This window comes from Rissa tridactyla, chromosome 6 (genome assembly GCF_028500815.1).
Source record: "Rissa tridactyla isolate bRisTri1 chromosome 6, bRisTri1.patW.cur.20221130, whole genome shotgun sequence".
Classification (NCBI taxonomy): Eukaryota; Metazoa; Chordata; class Aves; order Charadriiformes; family Laridae; genus Rissa; species Rissa tridactyla.
In genome coordinates, this window is record NC_071471.1 from 64,018,665 (window position 1) to 64,046,639 (window position 27,975).

Genomic DNA, 27,975 nt, shown 5'->3' on the forward strand with positions numbered 1-27,975 from the left:
GCGGCCGCGGCGGGGTGCGCGGAGCCTGGGTAAGCACCACACGGGAGGGCGAGCGAGCCAGGGCCGGTGGCCGCCGAGAGGGGCGAGTGGGGGATCGCGTCTGGGCGAGTCTTCCCCGGGCGGGTCGGGAGGTCTCGGCCCGGGCGGCCCCTGGGGCTAGCGCCGCGTCGGTGCCGGCGGCGGTGAAGCATTTCTGTCCCCTCCGCTTCTCCGGTGGGCATCTCCGAGCCCGAGTGCCGGTCGGGATCAAGGGAGGCGATGGCAGATGGCACCCAGAAGTCCCATTGCTCAGCCGTGGTCCTCTCCCGGGTCAGGAGAAGACCTGGCACCCGGGACAAGCCTCTGCGTGTTTTGCCGGTGCCGCGGTGCCCCAGAGCACAAGATTTGCTCCTGTACTCGGTAACGGGGTTGGGTCAGACTTGTCTTGAACAAGGGGTGGATTTATTCACTCTAATGAATTAGTAGTGCCATGTTCTGTTATTAAAATAACCAAAAAAAAATAAACCCACAAAAAAACCCATCACCCAGAAAACCAGACCTAGTCCGTGCTGTAATGCTTTAATTGTCTTGTTTCTAGCCATTTTGGGGTGCGGCCAGGGGAAAGGGCTGAACTTGCCAGGGCAGGCTTTCAGACAGGTTGTGTCTCATGTCCTTAATGAAAACCTTTCTGCAGAAGACACAAAGACGACTTGATCAAGTCTTGATCAAACAATGACTGAAGGACCTGGAATGATACCTTTAATATGCCCAGACGCTTGTACTTCATTAAAGAAATTAGAGTAGCTCCTGTCTTCGAGTATATGCAACAGCGGCTTTTCCTGATGTGGTATAATGGCTAGAGGAGAACTTTCTGGCTGTTTCCCAGTTGTGCTATAAATTCACGCACCTGTGGGAAAGTCACTTTGTCTTTCTGTATCTTGATTTTTGTGTGTGTTAAAGAGGGATGGAGATGCCTTTCCCAGTGGCCTGTCATGGAAAGGAAACAGGGAGCTTTCAAGTTATCTGGGAAAATGTGAACAGACATTAAAATGTGACCTCAAAACTGTGAAAATTGTTTTACAGGGGCTTCTGCTAAGTTGACTTCCATTTTGTTTGTTGATTTGTGTAGTGAAGATGAGGCATCACCAAGAGACAACTCGCACATACAACCACATTTTCCCACTTTCTTCAGGGGGGTGCTGTGCTGGAGGGGGTGTGTGACCCACTCCTCGTGCACTGTGTGCTGGGACAGCTGACCACATCATCTTCAGTGTGTGCTCCTGAAGATGTCTGGGTCTTTTAGAAGACACTAAGAGGAATAAGTAAATGGAATGACTTAAAAAAAAATAAAAAAATCTCTTTTGACCTTACCCTAGAGCTGCAGAAAAAAAAAACTGTGGAAGATTCCCACTTTCCAAAGCTCCCTTAGGAAGGGCCCACAGACCTCTGCCCTGAAAGTATACGCAGGTAACAGCTTGTACGTGCTTGCAAGAGTGGTGCCATGGAGAAAATTGCCAGGCTTGGGCTTGTCCCTGGGGCTCACAGAGATGCAGCAGGAGGATAAGGCGCGAACTGCAGTTAGTTTTGTAAAAAGGGCTTGGTATGCAATGATCAGGACCATCTTGGCACCATGCACGCTGAGGTGAGGACGGACTGTCTCACATTCTGAGAGCTAAATTGAATACCAGAGATGTCAAAAAAGGGTTTCCCCTCCCTTGAGCCTCTGTTGTAGGTAATCACAGCAACTGACTGGCTTGGAAAGGTAGAATTCCTCCTCTTCTGCAGTATCGTCTGTTTGGGGAAGGACAGACCAGAATTTTGTTTTCTCCAGAGGGAGGCTTGTCATAGCACTCTTTAAATCCTTGTTCCTGTTTGTGGTACTATGAGGCTTGTCCTTCTCAGCCAGCCAGCAGGTGCCTACGGTTTGAGGCCTGGCTTCATTAGCAACCAGCGTGATACTCTTTGACCAATGGTTTGCTCCTGCCACAGGCAGGGAGCTGCCAGGAGCACCTCACCTCTGCGTTCTGCCTGTGGAGGAGGCTCTCGGGACTCGGTGATGCTGACAAGTGAAATAACAGAGGGTTTTTTTTGTCTTGTGAGACAAGGGGACAAACCTAAGGTCTTCCTGTCCTTCTGGGAAGCTCTTGGAGAAAGGTATCTGTGTGGCATGGTGGTACCTCTAAGGAATAAAGCAGAGAGATGTCTTCCTGCTGACTTGCACTAGAAAGCTGCCTGCTGTAGGGAGTGTGATCCTCTCCTGCCTCGTTCTTTGGAACCCATTCACACCTGCACGTGGTGTAGGTAGATCATTAGTTGATCCACCTCAGGTGTGGATGTTTCTGGCTGGTGCAAGGCAGTGCAGGTCAGGCACCCAGCTGTAGCCTTCCCATGTTTCTACAGCTCGGAGCTGGGGGCGAAAGGGGACAATTACAGTAATTGCACCAGAACCCATAGCCTTGAATTAGTAGTTCTCAGCAGGGTATGCGACCAAGTCATCTGCATTCTTTCATAACCTGAATATAATGATATTGTTTGCGTATTTATTTTCTTATGCTGCCATTGGTTTGCCCTAAGACACCAATTCCTACAGATGGCTGTACCCCTTTTCCCAGACACTGCACAAGGCGTTTCTCCCCAGCATCCGCAGGGGCTGCGGTGAGCGCTTGCAATGCTGAGGCAGGCTCTGGCTCCCTTGGGTGGTCTCGCATGTGGCATCTGGCAAACGATAAAAAAGATGAGACATCCGTGGAGACAATCCTGCTGTTCTAGCCACAGGCAAAGTCAGTAGCATGAGCACTTCTGTCAGAACAAACTCTGCAGTAAGTTTAGCACAAGATCTTGGGTCAGAAAAGTGTCTTTTATTCCATAACTCGTGGGTCGTGCAGGACCTGATCTGCAGTGTGTTGATTTTGACAGTACCCCACGTGAGCGGCGCTGCAAGATCAAGGTCTCTTTACGTGCAGGAGCCCTTATTGCACAGGGGAAGAGAGCCTGTCAAAACTGTTCCTTGCTGCAGAACCAGAGGGGGTTGAATAAACAAGCTGGTTTTGCAGAAAGTCTTATGGAAATTTAATCTCGTTTACCACTTGGAGAAAAAAAATTGTCAAAAGTTTTGGACTGAAATTTGTGATGCTTGTTTTAAGAAGTTAAACATTTCCCTGTCATCTTCCTCCTCCCCCCTTCAGTTTCGGCTCCCCCCATTAGCTGCCCCCTGTCCCAGGCAGTGCCCGCAGCCAGGCGGAGGGGACACCTGGAGTTCCCAACAGAGGTGGCCCACTGCCTCCAAACCTGGGCAAGAAGAACAAAAGTAAAATTTACTTATAGGAAACAGGCTGAGGAAGACTGAAAGAGGGGGGGCAGCAAAATTACCTTCCTCTCTTCTCTCCCTACACCTAAATGTCAGACGAGCCCCTAACAGTGGTCTCCCCTCAGCAAGCTGGTGCCACGTCCTCCCCAGCAGACAGCAGCGCCGAAGAGAAACACAGAGTGACAGCTGCAGTGACAGGGGGTTGCTTGGCTCGTTGAGAATACGCTTTAATCAATATGCAGTATAATCTTTTCTGCTTTCTCCCCTACTATTAAATAAAAGGGGGACAGTTTGAAAAATGAGCTGGAGATGCCTTTTGTTGCAAGCTAGGTCTCTGAGGTGAGGAGAGGTTGTAATTAATTAAAGGGGCTGACTGCTACTTTTTAAGTATCTTCTTCTTGTCCCAGTGCAAGAGTAACATTTGCCCCAAAGTAGTGCACATGGTACCAACCCTTCTAGTTACGGTCTGTAGAAGTGGGCTGTGCCCATACGGATATACACAGGACAGCATCTCGAGGTGGTGTTTCGTGCCAGGCAAGTTTAGCAAGGTACCTGCCATCACCTGCAAGCCCGTTTCCCTTTCTTACAGAGACACCAGCCCACACTATTTTTTGGACCCCCTCGCAGCCAGGCTCTTGGCCCATTGCAGGCACAGCTGTGCTGTCAGACCTGGTTCCACGTCCAGGTGACCACAGTGGCTGGTGGTGTTGGGTTCACTGTATTTTCAATTCACAATTTGGTACTGTCTCATTAGTAAGACTAAGCAAGCGTAGATGTTTTGCAGATGGCAAAAGACACATTGGGAAGATGCTTGTCAAGAAGAGCTTTTCCCCCCCTCTACCTCTCCCTTTTCCTGTCTCACTCCTCCAAATAAGGCACGCATGGTTACACTCTTACTTAGCTTTACTTAAGTCGTCATCGTATTTATGTGGCCAAGTAAAAATCTGGGTACAAAAAATAGGAGTTTTGACTGAGCGTGATTTAAAAACAAAACAAAACAAAAAATTTTGACCCAGTACTAATGTAGACGTTTTTGAAATTCCCTTTCTTAATGGCCAAGAAGATAAAATGAAAAGATCCTTCACTCACCACCCCATCCCCCAGCAAAGCTGCTGTCTGAAGTTGCTCGGCTGCTGCTATTCCTGGGCTAATGCTGATGAGTAGCAGGTGATGATGAAGCTTTCTTTCAGTTCCTGCTGCTGAGAGTCTAGCTCGGCTGAAAGACAAAGAATTCATCCTGCAAATTAGTTGATTTGAGCACAAGATAAGACCAAGTTGTAGAAACATCTCGACCTGTCAATGTTTTATATGAAAACAACCTGAAATTCCCCCACACCTCTCACATCTGGTTACAAGCAGAGGCTTGTCCTCCTTTGGGTGTTGTGTGCTCTGGAATTAGCTCCTAGAAAGAATGTTCTTGGGGCATGGCAAAAGGATGACCTTACCTCGTGGCATGTGCCAGGGCTTGAAGGTACTGAGGGACACAAGGGCTTCCTTGATGAAGTCATGTTTTGTGTTTACCTGCCTTTACCTAAGCCAGCTTGGGATCTGTTAATTTGGCAGCGGTGGTCTGGTGGTGGTGTTGGGAGGATGCGCTGAAGGGTCATGCTTGTAAAGCACCTGGAACTGGGTAAAGACCCCCAAGACAGAGCGTTATTGTGTCTGTAATCCCTGATGACACTTCTTTAATCCCTCCTTCTTTCTGGACCTGTGCAGGTAACTGAGCGTGGCCTGCTGCAGATATCTTGTTTTGTCTGATGTGAGGGGTGTGAGGTGCAGGTAGCTGCATGGGCTTAATGGGTCCTTGCTCTGACCGGAAAGGGTGCGAGGGGTTCCCCTGGCAGAGGGAAGGGTCAGGGACTGATGATCTAGTACAAGACAGAGGGATGCACGTTGCTTCAGGTGTCTCACCCACTCTTCTGAAGAGAAAAGCCTGCCCAGAGGAGAAGTTTCTGTTGCTTAAAGCTTGGCTTGTGTCATGGGGTTTGAAGTGTTGCGTGCCCCTGGCCTGCTGGGAGTAGCCATAGGAGAATCTTCCCACCTGTGGAAACACATGGGTGCTGACACACGAGTTCAAAGATTGGGGGAACTGAGGAAGTGAGACACCACCACTGGATGTTAAGTGCCGGGTCAAACAATAAGACAGAGAGAGGAATTGCAGCTCGGCTCCTTCCTCCGACTCAGTGTGTTCCTTCCTGTAGCAGCCAATGCACAGAGATGTGTCCGAGGGCGGCGGTGGAGGGCTGGAGCGGGACAGGCAGCATGGGGGCCCCACGGGACACCCCAGGAAGATGTTTCCTGACTCCCAGTGCCCTGATGCATGAGGTTTGCCAGATGATGCTTTCAAAAAATTGTCACCTGGAGTGATGGGAATGGGCCTATTTTGGCAATTTCACTAACAAGCATCGCGTCTTCACATCTGTTTATTAAATATATCATTTGCTGCAGAGACAAGTCTTCCCTGAGAAAAAGCCCTCTATTGTCTTGGAAAAACAATTGGTTAATAGAGTTGGTTATCAAAAATGTGTTTGTTTGTCTTTAACTACACAAAGAAAATCTGCTTTTGCAATGAGAGGGGCAGAGGCCCAGTGTGAATCTGGTCACATTTGCTCTAGTGAGTGCACCCTGTGCTTTTAGTCTGGAGAAAAAATAAATATACATGTTTTAAATAGAAAGCCAAAGCCTCTGCCAGACATGCTTGGTCTAAATCTGGGCATGCTTGAAAGCGTCACTGAAGTCCACCTACAATGTGATGGCAGCCTTGCTGATTTCAAAGGAAAAATGAGCAGAAAATTGACTTTGCTGGACACATACATAAAAACATCTCCCCAGAAAGCCAGTCCTCACAAAACGCGAGGCATGAAGGAGCTTGTGGCTGAGGATTGTTGAAGAGCCGCGATGAGGATGGGCAGCAGCACTGGCCATGGCAGGCCCTGCGGGACGGGTCCCCTCTGCTGTGCTCCGCAGCAGGGAGGTCTCAGCTGGAGCCCCGAGCGATGGTGGGGTCGGGGGGACGTGGTTCTGCCCAGTGAACCCCCGGAGGAGCTGTGTTTGCCTCTCCATTGGCCCTGCAAGGGCAGCGGGGGCCATGGTGGGACTGGGCTTTGAGAGGGAGGTGTGGTGAAGAGGAAGGAGGTGGAGGGAGGAGAGTAGCGTCTGGGTGGCCATGGAGGGGAGGCTGGCCAGTCCCTCCCTCCCCCGCGAAGCCTGCTTTCTTCAGTTTTGATGGGAAAGGAGATGAGCATGTAGGGAGACTTTCTGTTCTCATTTTCATGGTTTTTCATTTCTCATTCCCTCATTTTCATGCTTTTTCCTTCTGTCTGTTTCCCAACCTTCTCCCCAGGGTAGGAGTTGCTTTTGCCCCTCAGACCGAGTGTTTCTGAACTCATCAGATGAGACAACCAGCAAGGAGATGATCAGCTGCAGGTAGAGAAACCGGCTTTAGGAATTGCATTAACATTCCTCTCATATTTTTTTTCTTTCAGGTTTGTCACCATGGCCATCTTGTCGTTTGAGTCCATCTGCGTTTTCCTGCTTCCCCAAGGTATGTTTAAAGTTGTTGTTTTGCATCAGTGGTTTCTGTCTCGGATGCTTCCCCGTCTCCGGGTGGAGTTCTTCGTTCCCAGGAGCAAGAGTCAAATTGGTGCCTCTCCAAGAGGTTTACAGATAAACCTCTGAAACATAGTTTCACACAGAAGAGGAGAAAATAATACCTGGAGAAACAGCTTTTATCAGAATTCAAACACATGTGACTGATTTGTATGTCAAGAGTCTCTTTGATATGGGAAAAGCTGATATTACTATTATGATATTAAAAGTTCATAGATTTCTCCAGTGCAATTATTTGGTGTATCCAGTGCTTATGACTGCAGTCTTTGGAGCCTAAGCCTGGCCTAGCTCTTATTCTGCTGCTGCATCCCTGCATGTGGTGGGCAGAGGGACACCCTGTGTCCTCCTGTGTGCTGGAGTCAGGTCCTTGGCGTTTTTCGTGCTCTATGTGTCCAGGCTAGAAGGAATTTCCTCCCGTAGATACACTGCTGTGCTGTGTCACCAAATTAGTTTTTGTGAGTGTGAAATCTATACAGCAAAACAGTGGTTTTGCTGCTATAGGTTAAAGCCTGCATACCTTTATGAGTTTTTTTTCTTTTTTTTTTTTTTAAGGCAGTTTCTAGTGTTGATGAGTGATTATCTGTTTGATCCCACAGTTTTGCTGGTGTTGGGTATGCAAAAAATTCATGCTGACCAGGAGATGATTGGCAAGATCTCAGCTGCTGGCCAGTGTAAGTTTGTTTTTTAAAGCAAGTAATCTACTTTCCAAATTCCTTCTTTCTTTGTTTCTCTCAGGGCTTTTTGTTGTTTTGGTTTGTTTTTTTTTTTTTTTTTTTAATTATTTTTAACTTATTGTACTCCATTTGGTCTGTAAAGTCCCCAGCAATGCTCTGGCGAGCACAGCGTTGTGTCTCCTTCTGCCCCAGCCTGGCTTTTCCCCTTGTTGGTATCAGCTCCTCTGGGACGGCAGCCTGCTCTGTTTTGCCCAAGCTGGCGATTTGCCAGCCGGCTGGTGTTTCTGTCTGTTCCTTCAGAGCCTGTTTCAAGCACTCCTGATTTAAGGAGCCATGTTTAATTACAGACCTGATTTGTGAAGAGCCCTCTCAGGTGGCTGATTCATTCAGGCTGTAAAGCCAGCACCAGCCACGATGCTGTGAGTAGGGATGACTGGGCTCTGGCTGGCCATCGGACCATGTTCACCTACAGCTTCCTTGATGTGCATGCAGTCGGTTACTTATAAACTGTATCGTGCTTTCTCCTGCTAGCCTTTATTTTCTATTGTCTGTCTGTCAAGTGATAAACTACGTTTTTTCCTATGCCGGGTGTGCCCTGCAGCCCCATCCCATAGCAGCATGTGTTCAGCTCAGCTGTTCCATCCTGATGCGCTGTATTTGAGTGTTTCTCACCAACGCACGCCACCAGGAGCTCTTTGGTGGGCTGCTGACATCCTGCCTACAAGTCTCTGTCAGAGAGCTGCATTGCTGCAGCTGCAATATGAAGATCCCTGCTCCTCATACCGCTGAACCCCAGAGCAACCTGAGGACCATTTCTCCGTGCCGAGCCCCTACTGGGATGGGGGGCGTGGAAGTTTTCTCTGTGCATGCTGGGGCAGGCAGCCAGGGTCAGTGTCTGCGGGCGAGCACCCGGGTTGTTGCATCCCCACATTCAGATCGGCTGCGAGGACAAGGCTGACGAGCCGGGACGGCGCTGGCAAGGAGGCCATGCTGCAGCTCATCCCCAGTGCGGTGCCCCGGGGCAAGGCTGGTTGCCATATTAGAAAAACCAGTGACCCAGAAGGGAATGCTTAACAACTTTCAGTCCCTCACAACCTGGTATTAGAAAAGCCTAATTAATTATAAATTGAGGTTTTTTTGCTAGCAGGAATGATTTTGAAAAAAGTAGTGATAATAAAAAGGTGATGATAATAATGGGGACAGAGAAAGGGCATAGGCCAAATGGGCTCTTAGAAGGTCGGTGTGCTTGCTCCCTATATTGAGCTTCTGGGTTCAGTTTCCCTTGAAGTTAGTTCTCGTAAATGCTGCAGAGGCAACTTTAAAATTTCTGTGTAAGTGCTTTGAAAATGTCTCTTCAGAGTCTGAAGGCTGCCTTTTTATTTGTTTTACTTTTTGTCAGTGAAGTTAGGGACTTCCACTGCAGCATAAGCATGTCAAGAACTTGTACTTGGGAGCAGTTGTGTCCATGCAGGCAGGGGTGATACAAGGACATGTCTCTGAAGACAGGATAAAAGGCAGATTTTTGTGGAAAGTGTTTCTGTCAGTGCCTCGGAGCTGTTCAGAGAGTTTGTGTTTAGAAAAATAAGAGCGTGTTTTGAAAAATGTGCTGCAGATGAAACACATCTGGCTCCGTGGAGCTCTGTACACTGTACACTGTGCAGATGCCTTCTGGATTCTCATCCATGCCTTGGGCTAGGAGAGCCTGCTGCCTCTCCTGGCTCCTCACCTCTCCCTACTCTCTCTGTGGTTAAGGATGTGGCACTGCATCTGCTCCTTGGAGTGGCTGCTCCCACGCCTTCACCGAACTGCTGAAGCCAGGCTGGGGACCTGAAACCTCAGGTGAAAGCCTTGCAGACTGCGAGGGCTGACCTGGCGCTGTAGAGTGTGTGTGGGCTTGGCGTTGTGACCACCAGGCTGCCCCACTCCATCCTCTGCAACTCCATTTGTCTGGATTTTCTGCTCTTGGCTATCTGCTTCCAGAGAGTGAGACTAATAAATAATGCAGTTTCACAGTGTGTATCTTTTTCTCCTAGCGATGCAGTGCTCTGCTTCATTAGATGTCCTTTTCCTCTTGGACGGCTCCTACAGCATTGGCAAAGGAAGCTTTGAGAGGTCTAAGCACTTTGCAGGCAAGCTCTGTGATGCCTTGGACATCCGTCCAGACAGGGTGAGTCTCAGGAATGTGTCATTTTATTTCAAGCAGCTTGGCAACATGTGGAAAGGCCAGTGATAACGTGCTGAGTGAAACTGCAAAATTCAACCTAGCAGCTACCATGGGGCCAGAGTATTTATTCAGAAGATGCGGTGAAGGTTTGTGAAGCGGTGGAGTTGGAGGACACTTGATTCTTCACAGATTTTAAGCAGTTCCATTTGGTCTTAAGAAAAGACATAATCTTTCAAGTTAAAGATTATGATTTGGGGTTTTTTTACTCATTTTTATTTTGGTTTGGATGCTTATAGATTAAAATGGTTGGATCTTCTTGTTGTTTTTCCCTGGAAAGTTGCAGAATTAGTCTCTGGGAAGTTAATCACCTTTCTGTACAGAGGTAAATGGTGCAGTCTGCTTGCTCTGCTTCTCCTAGGAGGTCTCTATTCCAAAATAAGCCAAAAGGGCAGAAGGGAAGGAGTTCATTGTGAGACACTGGCTATATACTGAGGCCATATGCTGCCATAGGTTTCCAAGATATCACCTCCCTCTCCACCTGCTAATGGTGCAGTGAGTTTAATCCTGGTGCTCACCAGAGAGAAGAGCACAGAACTGACCAGCTGGGACTGCCAGATGGAGTCCAAGCAGCTGGAGTTTACAGATACCCAGTATAAAACACGCTAAGATGAATGAACAAGTGTAGCCATGCCAAGTTCTTTCTTGTCCACTCCTATTCTGGACCTTGGCTCAAATCAAAGTCTAATTCTGGGTGCTGTGTGCCTGCCATGAGTGATGGGAGCTGTGCTGCTGTAACCACAGTCTGGGCTCCCTCAGGTCTTACCTGCTCCTGGAGGTGTCCCTGAGGCACCTCTGGGACAGAATGACACATCCCGGGGTTTGTCTGAGGGGGTTTCAAGCCAGACCCAGCTGCAGTTCCAGCTGTGCATCTAGTCCCACATCACGCTATCCCTAGCCAGGGCCCTTGGAGTGGGCTGGGATGATTCCCTGCCAGAGCCTTTCCAAATAAATGTCAGGTCTTTAGGAAGGTTGTGGCAGGGATGCAAGGTCTCTCCGTAGTAGGAAGAGGAATCTGAGGCAGGACAGAGAGTGATCCTGGGCTTGCTGTGGCTTTGAGGACCCCTGCTCCATGTCTGATTCTCCAGAGGTGTCTGGGAGCAAAGGAAGAGAGGCAGGTCTTGTGTTTGCTCCTGGTTCCCATGGCAGGGCTGCTTAGACTTCTACCCAAAAACCTCCTCCAGATCAACTGCCACCACTGCTCCAGGTCCTAAAATCAAAAGTGCTGCTCTGTCCCTCTCTCAGGGTCCTTTGAAGCTGAAATCACTGTTCCTCTCCATCATTTTTTCATCTAAGAAATCTTTCATAGAATCATAGAATGGTTCAGGTTATAAGGGACCTTAAAGATCATCTAGTAACACCCCCCCTGCCCTGGGCAGGGACACCTCCCACTAGACCAGGCTGTGCAAAGCCCCATGCAGCCTGGCCTTGAACACCTCCAGGGATGGGGCATCCACAGCTTCTCTGGGCAACCTGTTCCAGTGCCTCACCACCCTCACAGTCAAGAATTTCTTCTTAATATCTAATCCAAATCTCCCCTCTTTCAGTTTAAAACCGCTACCCCTCATCCTATTGCTCCGCTCCCTGATAAAGAGTCCCTCCCCATCCTTCACCCTTCAGATCTCAGCTTACAGCCACACAGCACAGGAGGCTTCCTGCAGCCTGGGTGACGATGGTAAGGAGATAAAAGTGCATGTGTGAGGCTTTGAGAGATGCTGGTGAAATGGGCGTTGTCTTTTCGTGGCTCATACTAAATTGACTGAAAGTAGAGACTTGCATCTAGGAACCAACTGCAATGTAGGCCTAGGCAAAAGAATTTGAACGTTTAATATTTGCAGATTTGGTGGGTTGTTTTTCTTAAATACTACTCTTCCCCTAGTCGTTCTCTTAATCCTCACATAGTCTGGACTGAAAATCAGTAGCCTTTTCACCTTCGAAGTCGTCACATTCCATAAAACTTCTTGTAAGGCTTCAGTGAAATATTCTGGATGTATTGCCAAATACAGACCATTTAGTCTGTTTGTATTTTCAAGTATAGAAAATGGTTTTAGGGAGGTAGTGGGAGAAAGAATTGGTTTGTGTTGCCTGCTGTGCTCGATGCCAGAGGGTGCTGCTTTTAGTAATGGAAAGATTGCTTGCACAGTGTATAAATGGCTTGGTATAAAAGGTGTTATTTATAAACTTACCGTCCTTGAGGCTACTAGTGCTCTGAATGGATAAATATAGGTGTTCAGCTGCCTGTAACTGCAGCAGAGGCTCCCATTGTTTGCAGATGAACTTTTTTTGCCTTGTTTATAGTCTGTATAGGCAAGGCTGTGGTTTATGCTCTTTTTCTCTTTTTTTAAAGTTCATTTAGATTGCCAGTGGCTCAACACGCAAACCAGTGTTTGTCTCAATACAGTGTGGTGCTCCCAAATTTGTAAACTGATCAAAAGAGTAAAACTCTCACAGGCACCTTTCATAATCTATGATTAACCTTTTCTTTTAGGTCCGCGTGGGAATGATACAGTTTAGCTCAACTCCCCACCTTGAATTCCCCCTGGATTCGTATCTAACCAAACAAGAAGTGAAAGACAGAATCAAGAGGACTGTGTTCAGGTCAGCTTATTTTACAGCTCTTCTCTTTTTCTGGGCTATGAATGATCTCTGGACTGAGGGTTTTTTGATGTCTAGACACCTCCGCTTCTGCTGTGCGTACACCGACGTGATGCCCCCGGGGAGGGAGGTGGATGAACACTTTCTGTGGTCCATAATCAACAGTCCCCTAAAAATGTGCAGCCTGGTCTCTCTTTGTCAGTGGAAGTTGATAGGGGAGAAAGTTTTCGGTGTCGTACCTTAACGTAGTACATAGGGGAGAGTTCTCCATGACCCTCCTGGCAGGTTTTTCTGGCCGTTTGTGCCAGGTGGTGGGTTACATCCTTCCAGGGAAAAGCAAGTGTGGCGTTCCCACATGGCTGAGCAAAGGCAGGAGAGCGTGCGTCTTCATTTTTTTGGTGGTTACAACTTCCTTTGTCCTACGAGGTAGTGACGAATTGCTGGCCCCTAGATATCTGCATGTGTGTCTGCTGAATTCAAGAAGATCAGGTTTCCAGATGGAAACCTTTTCTCTTCCTGAATGTTAAGATGTTAAGACTTGGATGTCTTTCCATGACCTCAGGAAATGGAGCCAGAAGCACTGTCCTTAGTGTCTCTCAAAATCCAGACTTTTAATCTCTGAGAAATACATTTGGATCTACAGAGAATCTGTCAACCACCCCAAAATAACACTTGTTTTGGTGATAGATGAGGTACTGGTATGGCCTGCGGGTGGCTACTCTTTCTTTAGCTGATTTGCATTAGGGCTAAAGTTTAGCTCAGCATTTCTCATGGATGTCTGCTGCTCTTAGCATGAGGTACATATTGCAAGCAAATGTGATCATGTTTGACTTTTTCAAGCGAGATCAATTGGCTCGGGTTTTGTTGTATTGCTTTTGATAAGTTTATCAAATCAAGAAAACCTCTCATGTAATGTTACAGGAAAAACTTGCCAGAAAACAAGATACTCTCCTCCTCTTTGGCTGTTGCTTGAAAATCAGTGAGAGCAGAGAAAGTGAAGCAGTGTTTGGTGTCTGGCACTGAAATTCCTTGATGATAACACATGGATGCTGACAGATCAAACAGAAATAATGACCTTGTGCTCGGCCGTTTCATCTAGTTTAATGAAAAGCTGACATTTCAAAGTAGATAAAATAGTTACGGGTGGATTCCAGTTGGCTTCCGGAAAAACGGTGTGTTTGACGTCTCGGTTGAGAGGCTGCTTGATGTGCTTCTGATAAGCCTTTGGCCAGCGAGGCATTTCCCGACTTCAGCCCTATGCTCCGGGTGCGGAGGCGCTTTAAAGGAGGCTGCACCAGACCAAAGTGAAGCTTTTGTGATTTAGGCAGAGACTGCCGGTCTCTCTCTGTGAATCTCATTCAAATAGCTTATGAGTTTATTGGCCAATTTCAACATAATTTGGCGGTGATCTCCAATGCTAAATTTATGACCAGTTTCTTTCATACAAGGCAATGGCTGGTTACGGGAGAGAGAAACCTTCTTAGTGCTGTTCCTGAGGAAAGGCAGCAGGTAAAGTTCATATCTCCTTTGGCTTCAGAAAATCCTTGTATGAGTAATTCCTTAAACACACATCCGCTGTGTCAAAAACCAGCGAACCTCCAAATGCAAATCAATAAGAAACTGAATGTAATGAGCTTTGGTGCAGACACTTTTATTATTAACTTTTTTCTAATCCTCGGGGCTCAAATGGGTACATCTTAGTGAGTTCATCAAGATCCAGTCATCAACCTGACTATGCACAATATATTTTCCCTCACGCACAGCACTTTTCACTGAAGCATCTGACAGCTCCTGACATCTGGTCAGGAAAACGCAGATTTGGACATATTATGGAAACACGGTCATTGAGGGTGCTTTGAAATGGTGGAGTGCAGAGGAGGAAGTACCTAAATAAAGAAGTTCAAAGCAAAAGCAGCTGGAAATGTCTCCTCTGATATAGTGGCTTGATTATCAACAGGACTGGGGTGTGTTCCCTGTGAGCTGGGCTCTCTCTGGTATCAAACGTTCAGTTGGTGATGACACATTACAGAGCTCTCGTGTCGTGGAGATGGAGAACTACCAACAAAGGAAGAGGGAGACTCATGTCCATGCAGGATTTACCCCTTTGAGATAAGCAAATGTTTAGCCCTCCAACAACAAAAAGAGATAACATGTTGTAGGCAGGGATCAAAGCTGGAGACAATAGCTGAAGAACTTGCGGCGTAGGTTGCCCTTGGTTTTTACAGGGCACAAAAAGCTTTTGCCCAGCGTGTTGTGTTGTAGCTAGGTCTTAGCCTTGTGATGACTGGGTGAGGACCGTAGGTGGTTGATGTGAAGCTTGAATTGGTTGCGTTATGGGGCCGGCAGCAGGGGCTGGGGTTGGGGTGCCTGGGTAGCCTAAGTCTCTTGAGTGTGGGAGGTGGGTAGGGGGCTGGGGCTGATTTCACCCAGCCACCTTGGGATCCAGCTGCACAGTCCACCAAACCTCACCCCGCAAAAGAAGGAGAGACCATCTCCTACCTCCTCTCCAGAGTATCTGTTAGGTTCCATGGCTTTTACTTAAATAAAACTTCAGTGTTTGGCTCACGATGTAATCATTCCTGCCTCAGCCTGACAGAGATAATAATTTTATATATAACTTTGATGACATTTCATGGTACATAGGACATGGAGCCCAGTCTTGAGTAGACATCTCTAACAGTCATTTAAAGTTAAGCCTTGAAAGCAAAGGAGGAAAGTCTGCGCCCCACAAAGCTCACTAGCAAGAAATAACAACTAGAGTAAATGCATAGCCCATAAAAACAACCATGCCCTCTCCTTGCCCTCCTAGACATCTGCATAAGTATAGCACTCCGCCTTTTTTTTATTCCCTTCTGCTTTATTTTCGGCACTCTCAGCAATGAGGTGCTCCTTCCCAGTTCACATCCAGTATGCCATAACCAAAGAGACCCTGGGGCTGTGCAGACACTGGCCATAACCCCGTGGGCCTGCAGTGAGCAGCTCTTCTCTTGGGTGCTCTCTGCTGCCAGAGGGACCTCTCTTTTCCCCCCCAGGGCTCTGAGCTGATGTGCGGTGTACCTTTCAAGCAGGCAGCTCCAGTACCTACAGGCTCAGCAGGGCAGTCCTTGGGTTAAGGAGGCACCCAGCAGCCAGCAAATCTCATTCTTTATAATCTCACAAGATATGAGTCTTAGCGTTTCTAAAGCATCTTTGTCTGAAGCTGTTCTCTGTCAAGCTGTAGCTTATTTTCTACTAAAATTGCATTCAAGGTTGCTTTTCCTTGGGAGTTATTGCTGCAATGCTTGATGTCTGCCATTCCCTAACACTTAGCAGCAGCCCGTTTTACCCGCTGATTTACGTCGCCACTGGAATGTGCCCCCTTTGGCAACCAAGTCCGTGTGTGGCTTCAGTACTTTGCTAGTGGGAGGATTGCTGAGTATTGAACTAATCGCTTTCTACCTCAGAAATGTTTCCTTCTCCAGGGCAGAATTCAAGGGCTGCCAAAATATTGGGGTAGCTGGCTCCCATCTCCAAAACGAGAAGTGAGGGGTACAGCTTGTGTGAACGTCAGTGGCTGGTGCACCTTCTCTATCATACTAGCACTGCTGGCAAGCAACCTAGCAGATGAGGGTATTGCTTTTAATTGAGTTTAGCGTGGGTTTAGACAACTGGAGCATCAATTGGCTTTTCTTAATGTTTACTTTCCTAGTGTAAAAGGTACTGGTGAAGCCCTGAAGAAAGCATACCTTGTGTTCAGTCCTTCAGAGTTTCTAGGGGTACGCTAAGAAGCTTTCAGCGTTTGTATTTTCAGGAGCTTTGCTACAGGATGGACAAATGACTTTCTGTAGAAAATCAAATTAACCTGCAGATCTGCCAGGGAGAAAAAGGCCAAGGACTCCCTGGGCACTGCTGGACTGCAGACTTTCAGTGACAAGCTGGGACGCATAGCTCCCTGCATTAGGTCTTGGTCTAAGAACAGCAGAAGGTCCCGTGGAGGGAAAGAGATGATATGTGACAAGAATTCATAGCACATTTATGTGTCAAGAGAAAGGAAGGTGTTTTGAGATGCTGGTCTGTGTTCTTTTTGCCCACTTGTGTGTTTCTGACTTGAATACAAGAGGTTATTGAAAAACAGCTTTTCCACACAACTCTTGAAGAACTGACTGTGATTTTCAGATGGAATAACAGAAGCAGTTGAGACATTTGTCGAAGCTGGAAATAAAACTCTAATATCTGAGAGCTCTGGTTCCTGCTCCAATTGCAGAAACGCTCTGCTGTGTGTTAAAAGTCTTCTGGAGGCCGCTCTGGTTGGAGAGGAGGGAGGTAAGGGTGAGTAGATGGGACCTATAGGTAGAAAGATGACAAGAATGACAGGATTAGACATCTATGTGGATGTGTTCTGTGGCAACAGGCAGAAATATGCCAAGTTCCTCATTAACAGAGGGTGGAAATTTGAAAATCAAATGGTAAATTCATTAGCAGGAGCAGAACTTTGATTTCTGCTATCCTGATTTTATCCTCTTTCTTTCTAGAGGAGGGAGCACAGAGACAGGTCGGGCTCTGAAGTACGTTCTCCGCAAGGGATTCCCTGGTGGCAGAAACTCAAGTGTCCCTGAGGTCCTGATCATCATTTCGGATGGGAAGTCCCAGGGCAGCACCACAGTGCCTGCAATGCAGGTGAAGGAGAGACACATCACAGTTTTTGCAGTGGGAATCAAGTTTCCAAGGTAGGAAGCTTTCCACAGAGTTGGAAGGGGGAGGCCCGGCTAGCCAAATGGCAAATCTTAGTGAGTGAGGGGTGCTCTTGTGCTAGATATGAGTTTTGGAAAGAGAAAAAGGGAATTTGTGGGGTAACACAGGCATGGAGGAGACACTAATTTGGTGGCTGGTGTGGAAGGAGGACCAAAGTTGGTGAAGGAAGCTCTTCCACTCAGTAGAGCTACGCTACTGCATGAGACTAAACACACCAGGATCTTGAAAACTGAAGGGTGTCATGGTTCTGCATCAGCTATTTGCTGCACAGGGCTTGTTTTTGATACTCAATTCTTTGGGGATGACTAAGGGTCTTCTTACACAAATGGTTGAAGCCCACCTTGCTCGGCAGGTGGGAGGAGCTGCAGGTGCTGGCTAGTGAGCCCACCGACCAGCACGTGTTCTTTGCTGGAGATGCCGATGATGCTGCCAACGGCCTGTACAGCACCCTCACCGGCTCTGTCTGCAGTGCCACCGCTCCAGGTAACCCCTGTCCTGGCTTCTCCTTCACCCCCAAGCTTTGAGCTTGGACCATGTCACTGAGCAAGAAAGATGAGGCAGTGTCAGAAAATGTGCAGGGGAATTGGCAGGTGTTGTGCTTTGAGGTAACCAGCTTCTGGTGCCCAAACTGGATGGCATGCTTGCCAGCTGCCTCTCCAAATACCTGTGAGCTGCAGGATCCTCAGTCTTTCTGTGTCCTGGTTCACTTTTGAAAATGGGAATATTGGTCCTTGCTCGTGTCATGGGGGATGGAGGGATAAACACATCTACGTTAAATCTCCTAATGGACTTGGCTGTGTGTTAAGGAGAGGCCCCCAGGGGCTCCCAAGAGATAGAAAAGATAGAACTAGAGTGGTCCAGGGGTAGAAGAAAATCAAGTGCATGAATGATGAAAGCACCAGAGGGGCTGAAAAGTTGTCATTGAACCCTGAACTCAGCACTGTGAGTTTTATAGCAAAGCAAAGGAGGATGAATAGTGAGCACCCCAGAAAGTGGGGTAGGCTGGTGAGCTTGTCAACAAAAAAATTTCTCTTCTGGGGTCTCATGGAAGCTGTTTAAAGCACTGCTTGGTATGCTGCTGGCAGGTAGATGAGGAAAACTAACCCATTTCAAAGTGGTGCTCCACTGCCACCCAGACTTTGTATTTTGAGGCAATTGACCCTAACGTGGATTTGTTCTTTGCTACAGGCTGCAAAGTTGAATCCCACCCTTGTGAACGCAGGACCCTAGAGACTGTGAAAGAGCTGGCTGGAAACTACGTGTGTTGGAAAGGCTCAAAGCAGCCAAATGCCGTGCGGGCTTCGCTGTGCCCTTTCTACAGGTGAGTTGGACACCCACATCTCTAAAAGGGAATGGGGCTGAGAGAAGATGAGAGATACAGTAATAAGGCTTTTATCTGACCATGACTCTTTACTGGCATGAAGATACCTCAGGAGAATGATGCAAACATGGTCTCTAGACCGAGGAAGAGGCTGTCCCTGCTCTCACCCTTGTCTGGTCTGGGAAGCAAAGGGTAAGAGGTGGAACTGAGACAAAGAGGCAGAAGATGATTAGCGCAGGAGTGCCATAAATACTATAAATAGAATTGGGATTAGTTTCCTGCCTGTTGAACCGAGATGCTTTGCAGTTCACACCTCTGTACTGACTGTGTGCTGCAGAGGGTTTCTAGGTCTGGCTCCCTGTGTTGGTGCTAGTCATGTGTTCATCCACACAGGCTTTCTTCCATTCAGGGAAGCCCCTTTTCCTTCGCTTGGCTGCCCTGGGAGGCTTGGGAGGGCCTGTCATATGGAGAGGCTCCAGTCACTGGCAAAAAATACCCTCCCAGTCATAGTGTGGCTGTGCCAAAACCGGGATGCACACAAAGAGCTGTATTGTCAGGTCGATGGCAGTGAGCTGCATGAGGGAAATGTCCTCTTGCTCGAGGACAGGAGGCTGGAGCTGAAAAGCCATAAAGCATGTCAGATCCTTCAAATAGTATTGTCACTGCAGTTGGTACAGTGGGAGAAATGCTGTAAAAATGAGCTGTGAAGGGAAAGGCAGCTTCATGCTCTGCTGATAAAAATAGCTGAGTGAAAGTGGTATTGCACAGAAATTGGTAGGGGGAATTGTTTTTCCTTTGAAGAGATGCTTCATGTGTTTGTTTTAATAGCAGACGGTCAGACTGATGTTTGAAAATCACCCCGGATCTGGGCTGTGCATTGATAGCCTGCTGCAGAGATATGCTGGGGGATGATTGTGTGGATAATTTCAGACATATCCTAATGTCTGTGAGCGTTTCCAGATACTTGTACCTCGGAGCCAATGTGGGAGAGCAGAGCAGAGCAGCTCGTGGCTCGCTTACAGCATCCCAAAAGTGATGGTTTTGGCCACAGTTGCTGCAGTTTTGAGCAGCCGTAATGCAGAGCACTGGAAAATCAGTGGTATGCTGAAGCTGCAGGTATTGGAGAAATAGAGGGATGAAAAAAAGCAGAAATCATCTCACTGTCAGGAACCAACATTACCTGCCTTCTTACCTGTGACAAATATACGCTTCTGCTCGAGGGTCTGGGTTTTTTTCATGTCACCTTAGTGCAGGGGAATGATGGAAGAAGTTGAAAAATCCCACTGGGAGGCACAGCTGAGGACTGAGGATTTCTTCCCAGTCTAAACCTTGCTTGTACACCGGTTACAGCTGGATAAGTTAGATGGCAGAATTAATATTGAATAAGAAATTCCCACTGCTGTAAGTTTTTCTTTTCATTCCCATTCAGAGCAAAAAGTTTAACATATCTTCAGTAGCAACTGAAAAAATAATCATTTGGAGCCTTAAAAATACATTCATAATCTTTAAACGTAAAAAGTTAAAGTAGAACTCAAACCCAAAAGAGTAGATTTGATGAAATGATGTTTTTAATTTTGCCACTCTGCTCAGAATGGCTATTTTCTTTTGAAATACTTGTTTTGAAAAATTACGTTTTCAAAGGAAGATTTGTTCCATTGAAAACACAGTAAGGTCAGCCTTGAAGATACCGTGTTAATCTTTAAATTCATGATTGGTTTTTATTCTTCCTGTTTCAGATGGAAGAGAGTCTTGATAAAACACCCGTCCAGATGCTTCCGAACTGTATGTCCAGGTAGGACTTAGCGTTTTTTAAAATTTTACTTAAAAGCAGGAAAGAATAAAAAGATGGGGTTTTATTCTCACTTGTAAAAATTTTATTCTGAGTGAGAGAGTGCAATCCTTAGGAAGAAGTTGATATTATGTCCTGGTATTTTGTCTTATGGGTATCTATGACCAGAGTTCTTTTGGGTTAAAATATCTCCCCATCATTTCTCCTGCAGCTTGAGGAGCCAGTTAATCCTTGTCTGCTTGTGGTCCTGGGGCAGAGGCTTGCCCTGCTTCCCAATGCCTGCAGGGACCCACGGCTCTCCAGCTAGGGGAGTATGCAGTGAGATGCCTCCATTCATTTACTTGGTACCATGAGCATCGTCAGTTTAGCAGGGAAGTTGACACTTGCTGATTGCCAGACTGTTTTTGTGACACTGGAAATAGCTATGGTCCTTGAGTTCTGCCCTTAACCCTATCCTTTTGCTGCTTCAGATGACAGTAGCTTTATTTTCTTTGTCAGTACATTGTCCAAGCAGCAGGCCAGACTCTGATCCCTTCATTGCTGGTGTAAATCTGGAAGGGCTGTGTGACCTTTAGCAATTCTTTATTTACACGAATGTGACTTCATTGGTGTTATTCCAAAGGACATGAAGTGAGGTCACAGTCTGGTTTGCTCTCTTCACCACTGCCTGTTGGAGAGCCATCCCCAAATGAAATTGCCATGGAGGTGAGTGAGGTTGCACGTGTCCTCTTTCTTAAGAAAAAGAGCGGTATCAGTCCTGTGAGATACATTGCATGGTTGTACAAGCACTTTGGGCTGCCAGAAAGACTAAATACAGGGAAGGTGAGACATCTAATTAGGGAAAAACCTAGGTTGTAAAGGTCCTCTGGGAGTTACTGACTGCCACCTCCAGCTCAAAGCAGTTCTAGCTTCGTAGTTAGGTCAGATGCTCAGGGATTTATTTCGGTAAGAAATGGCCTCAAGTTGCTCCAGGGGAGGTTTAGGATGGATATTAGGAAAAATTTCTTCACAGAAAGGGTTATCAAACATTGGAACAGGCTGCTTAGGGAAGTGGTGGAATTGCCATCCCTGGAGGTACTTAAAAGACAGGTAGAAGTGGTGCTGAGGGCCATGGTTTAGTGGTGGTTTTGGCAGTGTTAGGTTGATGGTTGGACTCAATGATCTTAAAGGTCTCTTCAAACCTAGACGATTCTGTCATTCTATGATTAGTTCAAACTCTGCAGCAAGATGGGCAGAGCTTTGACCCTTTTCCAGTAATGGCGATGCTTGCCCTGGCACAGGACGGGAAGGGGCAGGCTCCCTGCTGACTCCCTGTCTTTCCCTTCCCTGGTCCCCTTTAGAACCTTGTGACTCCCAGCCATGCCAGAACGGGGGCACGTGTGTCCCAGAGGGACTGGACAAATACCGCTGCCTCTGCCCGGTGGGGTATGGAGGAGACATCCACTGCGGTAGGTGTGAACCTGCACTCTCCCTCCTTCCTTCTTGGCCGTGTCCTGCCCAGGGACAACTGGGATTGGGCTGCAGCCTTTGGGCTTTTCTCCAGGAGACAGGCTGGGTTTTCTCTCATGCGGTTATGACTGTCAGGTCCAGTGACTGGGTCTCGCTGCTCAGAAACCTTGTGCATATGGATAGCACCAACACTGAAAGCCTCACCCAGCCATGGCTGCCTTAGTTTCTAAATGCAGGTGCCATGTGAACAGGAGAGCAGAGAAAACTGGGAGAGACGTACATATATCTTTTGGTCCCCTCCCTGCACACATGGGCCCAGGAGGCTCTCCTGATTTGGAGGCTTCAATGTAAGAAACCCAGAAAGTTCCTGAAAGTGCTTTGGACTGACTTCCCTCAGAATCCGGACTCCCCCTGTAAAGTATCTTAGGGTGTTAAAGATGAGGGTCTGGTGCTTGTACTCTCTCTTTTCTCCACGTTATACTGAAACTTGGAGTGTTTTCTCCAGAGTACTAAGAGTGGAGCTGTCATTTCTAATTTGAATTTTGCCTTCCAAAACTTCAGGAATCCCCCCAGACTCCCACAGATATTTCCTGTCTCTAAAGGCTAATGTGGCATCCAAACAAAATAAAGCACGCTCCTGGCACAGTTGTCCTCCAACTCATGACATGTCTGGCAAACCATTTAGGTTACTGGATGCAGGGTCCCTTCTCCACACCACAGGGATTCCAGCAGGCCCCAGCTGAGGTGCCTGGCACGTGACAAATTGCTGTTTCCCTTTTCAGCACCAAAGCTGAGTCTCGAGTGCGGCGTGGATCTCCTTTTCCTGATGGACAGCTCGGCGGGGGTCACGCTGGAAGGGTTCCTGCGCTACAAAGCGTTCCTCAAGAGGTTCCTTCAAGCAGTGATGGGCCGGGACTCGCCAATGAACGTGGGGGTGGCCCAGTACGATAACAATGTCAGGATACCCATTGAAGTGGGGCAACATACGGATGCACTCAGTTTCATGAAGAGCATTGATGCTTTGAATTTCAGTGGTGGAGGAACCCTGACAGGCAGAGCCCTGCGGTATGTCGCACAGCACGGTTTTAGGAGCACCCCAGTCTTTGCAGACGTGCAGGATGATCTCCCACGCGTGGTGGTCTTGCTCACTGACTCCAGGTCCCAGGATCCAGTGGCAGAAGCCGCTAAGTATGCGAGGGACCGAGGTCTCTTCTTGATCGGCGTAGGAAGCAGCTTTGTGAGAGCAGAACTGGCCGAGGTAACTGGCAATCCAAAGCAGACGATTGTCTACTCAGACCCCCAGGACCTGTTCAACAGGATCCCAGAGCTGCAGAGAAGAATCTGCGGTGTGGACAGTCCTGAAGGTAAGACTGTGGTATGGGCATTGCAGGATGAGTTTGTCAAACCGTGAGGAGGTCTTCTGAACTCCACTGGGGAGGAGGGAAGGACAGAAGGATGAATGTCCTTGTTTCACTTGTGCCAGTCACAGATCCAGGGAATAAACTTCCATCACTGCTTTTTATGGTGGATGTCTATCTATTGGTGTAAAAGGGTCATAGATCACCCCTCACAGTTAGTGACAAGCAGTGATTAATTTTGCCCACCATTTCCACCCTGCTTTTTTTAAAAAAACAGGAGTACTCGGAAAGGAGTACGTATATATTCTGAAAAACACCATGTTTACACTCTTTTATCCAGGTTGCCAGGCACAGTCTCTGGATTTGGCATTTGCAGTGGATGCCTCAGCTGGAGTTGGCCTGGAGAATTTTCTATGGCTGAGGGACTTTGTCAGGAACAGCCGTTTACACTTCGGCATCAACCGGGACGTCACCCAAATTGCTCTTGTGGTCTATGGCAGCCAACCTCACACTGTGTTCGCTTTGGACACCCACACGAGCAATTCAGCTCTCCTCCAAGCCATCGACCAGGCGCCTTTCCTCGGGGACTCAGCCTCTGCTGGCAGCGCCTTGCTGCATATTTATGGTGATGTGATGACAGTGCAGAAAGGAGCAAGACCTGGTGTCAACAAGGTGGTGGTGGTGCTCACAGATGGAGGCGGCATGGAGGATGCAGCCACCCCAGCTCAGCAGCTGAGGGACAACGGCATCTTGGTGTTTGTGGTTGTCATTGGGGATGCACAGAGGGATACGCTGCTGAGGGTTGCTGGGTCTCCCAACTACCTGGTCCACATCTCCTCCTATGAAGACCTGCAGTATTACCAAGACCTTATCATTGAAAGAATATGTGAAGGTGAGAGAATGTTCCATCCCCACTCTTCATGCTACCAGCCATTGCTATTGTACGTTTTCTGATGCTTTACCGAGTGAGCTTGATGTTATCTTTTGCATTTTACAGATGGGTAAACTATGGCATAGAGATACGATGACTGTCCAAAGCAATCCTATAGGGATAGGAACCAACTTTCCTAAGATTCAGTCCAGTGGGTGAGACAGGGCTTAATGTCACTGGCTCTTTCCAGCACTGCCAGGTCTAGGTTCTACCTTCCCTGAAAGAAGAAGTGGTTTGCTCTTTTTCTGATGTTGCTTTAAACCTGTAGAATTTGCTGTGCATTGCTGTGCCCCCTGCAGTGTTGCTGGGGGGGGCTTAATGGGACAGGCTTCTGCAGCCAGCTGTGGTGGTTCCCCGAGTTGAGGTCTCTGCTGTCTTGTTCAACAGGTTTGTGCCCAGGTGTTTGCAAAGTGGCGGGTCTGAAACCTCATCGTTCCTGTTCCTCCTTAGCATCCTGCTACTGAAGTTATCATGTAGGGTCTCAAGATTTTATGTGTGTTGCACAGGATTTAAAATCAGAATCTCCCCATTTTGAAGCCTGCAGACTGTTAAACTGGGGCTTTCAGACAATCTGTGATTAACTTTGTTTGCAGGACCAAATCCTTGTCTCCAAAGCGGGAGGGAAGAATTTGCAAATATTCATGTAAAAACTCATGTTTATGCCAAAAAAAAGAAAAAAAAAACAAAAAAGAAAAAAATGTACTTTCTTCAAAAACCTCAAGCCCTGAGGGCCAGTCCCCAACTGGGAAAAAAATTGACGCTGATACCAAGTGTGAAGCACTTGTGTGCCGAGTGTGAGTGCCTCTGAGTTGATGGAAATCAGCTTTTCAGAAAAGATAGCAGCCCTGGTTTGCAGACATCAGTGGTGGCAAAAGTGCTTGTAGTTAAAATGCCATGCCACATTTCTTGTTCAAAATAGTCCAAGTTTAACATCTAGCTATTTGCTTTTGTTATGTTTTAACCCGTTTGTAAGATCAAATGAAGAAGCATGTTGAGCTTCAGCACAATCAAAGGTCCTTTTCATCTCTCGGCATGCTTATGGCTCCTTCGGGGTTAGAAAAAACTCCAGCACCGTCTCTTTGGGGTGAGGAGCTGGTCTCCTGGCAAGCTCTGCAGATGATTCCTACCTTGAGCTTTTCAGTGTGCTCCTATTGCAGTGGTATTTTCAGCTGTGTTATTATAAAAACAAATCTGCTGTACCATGAAATTAACTACAACCCCATGGATGAAGGGGAAGAAACGGCAAGGTTCATTGAGTCAGGGTAATAATATATCATTTCCTGAGACTGAATCGCTGCTTTCATTTCATGTGCAGGTAATCGCTGTTTGTACTAGATAGGCTGGGACCAAGGGCGATGTAAAGATAAGCCCTTCATTCAGTCTTCTACTCCAAGTCTAAGACTCAACAGAATCATTGTCTGTGAAAGAGAGGACTTTAAAACAATTTATGACTCATGATATAAGTATGTGAAAAACAGACCCTGCCTCTAGACACCTGAAATACTGTATTTATTCTGAGACTCAGCTGAAGAGAGACCGCAAAAATGATCCAGGCTCTAGGAGAAAAGATCCCAAGCATTAAATATATATGAGTCTGATTAAGGGAAATACAGACTCTTGGAATGATCAAAGGGCATAATCCCTGAAGTGCAGGAGTCTTATTGAAGATGTTTCTGTGTTAACAGTAGGCTTGAGTTCAGAGAAATGGCGTCTGGGCAGAATAGCATGATTCCCCCCAAACAAGGACCATGAGGTTATGCTGTGGGACAGCTGTGGAGGTGGACGCATGGCATGCGGAGCGAAGCTCCATGGAAGAGCTATCTGGGGAGCAGCCACCAGCTGGAAGAAGAGTAGTTGGTCTAAGAGGTCCCTCCAGCTTTTGTTGCCAGCAGCTCCTATGATGAAAACAAAAGCGCCTGTTCCTGGGGATACACTGTCAGGCAGGACCCCATCTGAGATGTCTCATGACAACAAAAATGTTAAACCCAACTTGGCTTCATACAAAATCAACAGGAACTAAAAACTGAGATGTCTCAGACCTAGAATTTGACTGTCGAAAAAGTGAATTTTGCCTATCTTAGGTGTAGGTTGAGAGTTGATGTGAGAAAGAGTACAACATGCGGCAAGCCGCAGTAACCATCCTGATGGATAGCAATAGAATTTATATTCTTTCCTTCTTCCCCTTTTCCTACGCCGTCTGTGTGCTTTTTCTACCGCAGAGCAAAAGGCAAGGCTAGCAGGTCCAGAGTCTGCATCACGTAATTGTTCAGCGGGGGAATTTCACACCCTCACCGACGCTGCGGTGGAGCTTCCAGCAGACTGGAAGCAAATCCCTCTGGGATGCTGCTACTTAACCTAATGTATTCACAGCAAGGCAGCATGAAACGCTGCCAGCCCTGCTGACAGCTGGGCTCTGCTGTGTTAAGAGGGTTGGGAAAGCTGTCACATACTTCACAAGAACAGGGCTAATAAGAATTTTAGCTGCGGTTGCAGGCTTTTTTAGGAGGTTTGAGAGAAAGGAAGCCCAGAATTTTTTCCTGTGTTGTTTTCCATTCATGCCATCCCTGCTTCCCAGCTGACTTCTTGTCCCTGCTTCTCTCTGGTGGGAACTCAGGTCCTCTGCAGGGCAAAGCAGGGCTTGGGGCAGGGCATGTGTCTTGCTCTGCATTGGTGTGTTCAATGCACAGCTCTAAAGACGCTTCATTTTGCTTTTCTTTGACATTCAGCCTAATGTGATGTCACTCTTTTAAGCTTTTTTAGGAATATTCGCCTGCAGATCAGAACATCTGGCAAAGTCCTCCTTCTTCCTCTTCTCCAGGTTAAACACAGAGGAGTTTGCTCTCTGTGTTGACAGGGTTGTGGGTGCTGCCACGGTAATGCGGTCTGCCCATCCCGTTAGCCCTAGGTGACGTTTTCTGATGTCTGGGATATATAGTTGCTGTTATTTTTGCAGCATTCCTGGTGGATGTGGGTCCTAGCTATTAATACTCTGTAGATGTGCCTGAGCCTTCTGTTCTGTTTGTATTTGTTGCAGAAGCAAAAAGCCCCGTGAACCTGTGCAAACCCAACCCGTGCATGAACCAGGGCGTATGCATCCTCAGGCCCGGGGGCTACCGGTGCGAGTGCCACGGCTGGGAAGGACCCCACTGTGAGAGCAGTAAGGATCAGCAGATGTCATCCGTTCTGTCCAGCGCCTCTGAACGTGTCCCACCTCTCCACATCTCCTTGAGCAGAGATGTGTCTGTAACTCTTGGACAGCTGTTTGGTGGCCGGGTCTTGGTGCTAATGTGGCCTCTGTCACATGGGAAGTGGAAAGGTTCAGGCTGCTGAGGGGAGCTGTGCCCTGTTTTACACATTCACTGTGAGGAAACCCCAAGAAGGTCTAATAATTTTGGTAATCTTCTTCCACTCTGTCCTGTTCCTCTTTTCCCTCTGCCCTGCTAGAAGAAGCGAGCCCCCTTGATGCCCGGGGTAGAAAGCTCTGGCTCCCTTTTAATGGGAGGGAGCTGCCTCTGTTGGAGTGTGACCCTCTATTGCTTTCGGTGCTTTCCATGGTGCAAAAGCCTCTCCATTGTCCTCCTCCTCTTCAGCAGGGAGCAATGGCCCTGCTGGAGGTGGTGAGCCTCCGGCTCCCTAGAGGTGGTCCCATGCCCAGAGTGAGAAGTTCTCAATTATGTGGTTTCCCCCCGTAGTGTTGTGCTCTTTACCGGAGCCCAGGAGTTCTGACATCCACCCCATGGCCTCTAACACCTCTCAGCTAAGGCCAAGAGGATGCTTGTTGGGTTGTAATGGACTGAGCGTGAGCTTATCCCTTGGTCCTTTATCCCACATCTGCGCTTCTCTTCTGCAACAGGAGTTCTCCGGGGCGATTCTCTGAGATCCGCGGTCCTTCCTCCGCACTCCCATGTGCAGCGGAGTTCAACTGGTTTGTGGCACTTCTCCAGAGCCCCCCGGCACACCAAAAGGCATGTGGACCAGAGACACTAACACAGATGTGCTGAGTGCTCCAGT

The 27,975-nt window shown here is 47.6% G+C and overlaps 1 protein-coding gene across 1 annotated transcript; it reads left to right on the forward strand.

The window, feature by feature from the left end:
* Positions 1-27,951, forward strand: VWA2 (von Willebrand factor A domain containing 2). Its single transcript, XM_054206449.1, has 14 exons — positions 1-29; positions 6,772-6,830; positions 7,492-7,566; positions 9,603-9,736; positions 12,279-12,388; positions 16,897-17,091; positions 17,469-17,599; positions 18,305-18,437; positions 20,174-20,229; positions 21,567-21,674; positions 22,458-23,039; positions 23,374-23,925; positions 26,999-27,121; positions 27,818-27,951. Exons 2-14 carry the CDS (start codon positions 6,782-6,784, stop codon positions 27,949-27,951), a joined length of 2,382 nt encoding a protein of 793 aa, XP_054062424.1. The 5' UTR covers positions 1-29; positions 6,772-6,781.
* Positions 27,952-27,975: the final 24 nt, after the last annotated feature.

Bases quoted from the DNA above. Each gene is read 5' to 3' on its own strand.
- VWA2 (XM_054206449.1), top strand. From the start codon at position 6,782: ATGGCCATCTTGTCGTTTGAGTCCATCTGCGTTTTCCTGCTTCCCCAA. The intron at 18,438-20,173 runs GTGAGTTGGACA...TTCCTGTTTCAG, and splicing joins TCGCTGTGCCCTTTCTACAG to ATGGAAGAGAGTCTTGATAA. The intron at 20,230-21,566 runs GTAGGACTTAGC...GGTCCCCTTTAG, and splicing joins CTTCCGAACTGTATGTCCAG to AACCTTGTGACTCCCAGCCA.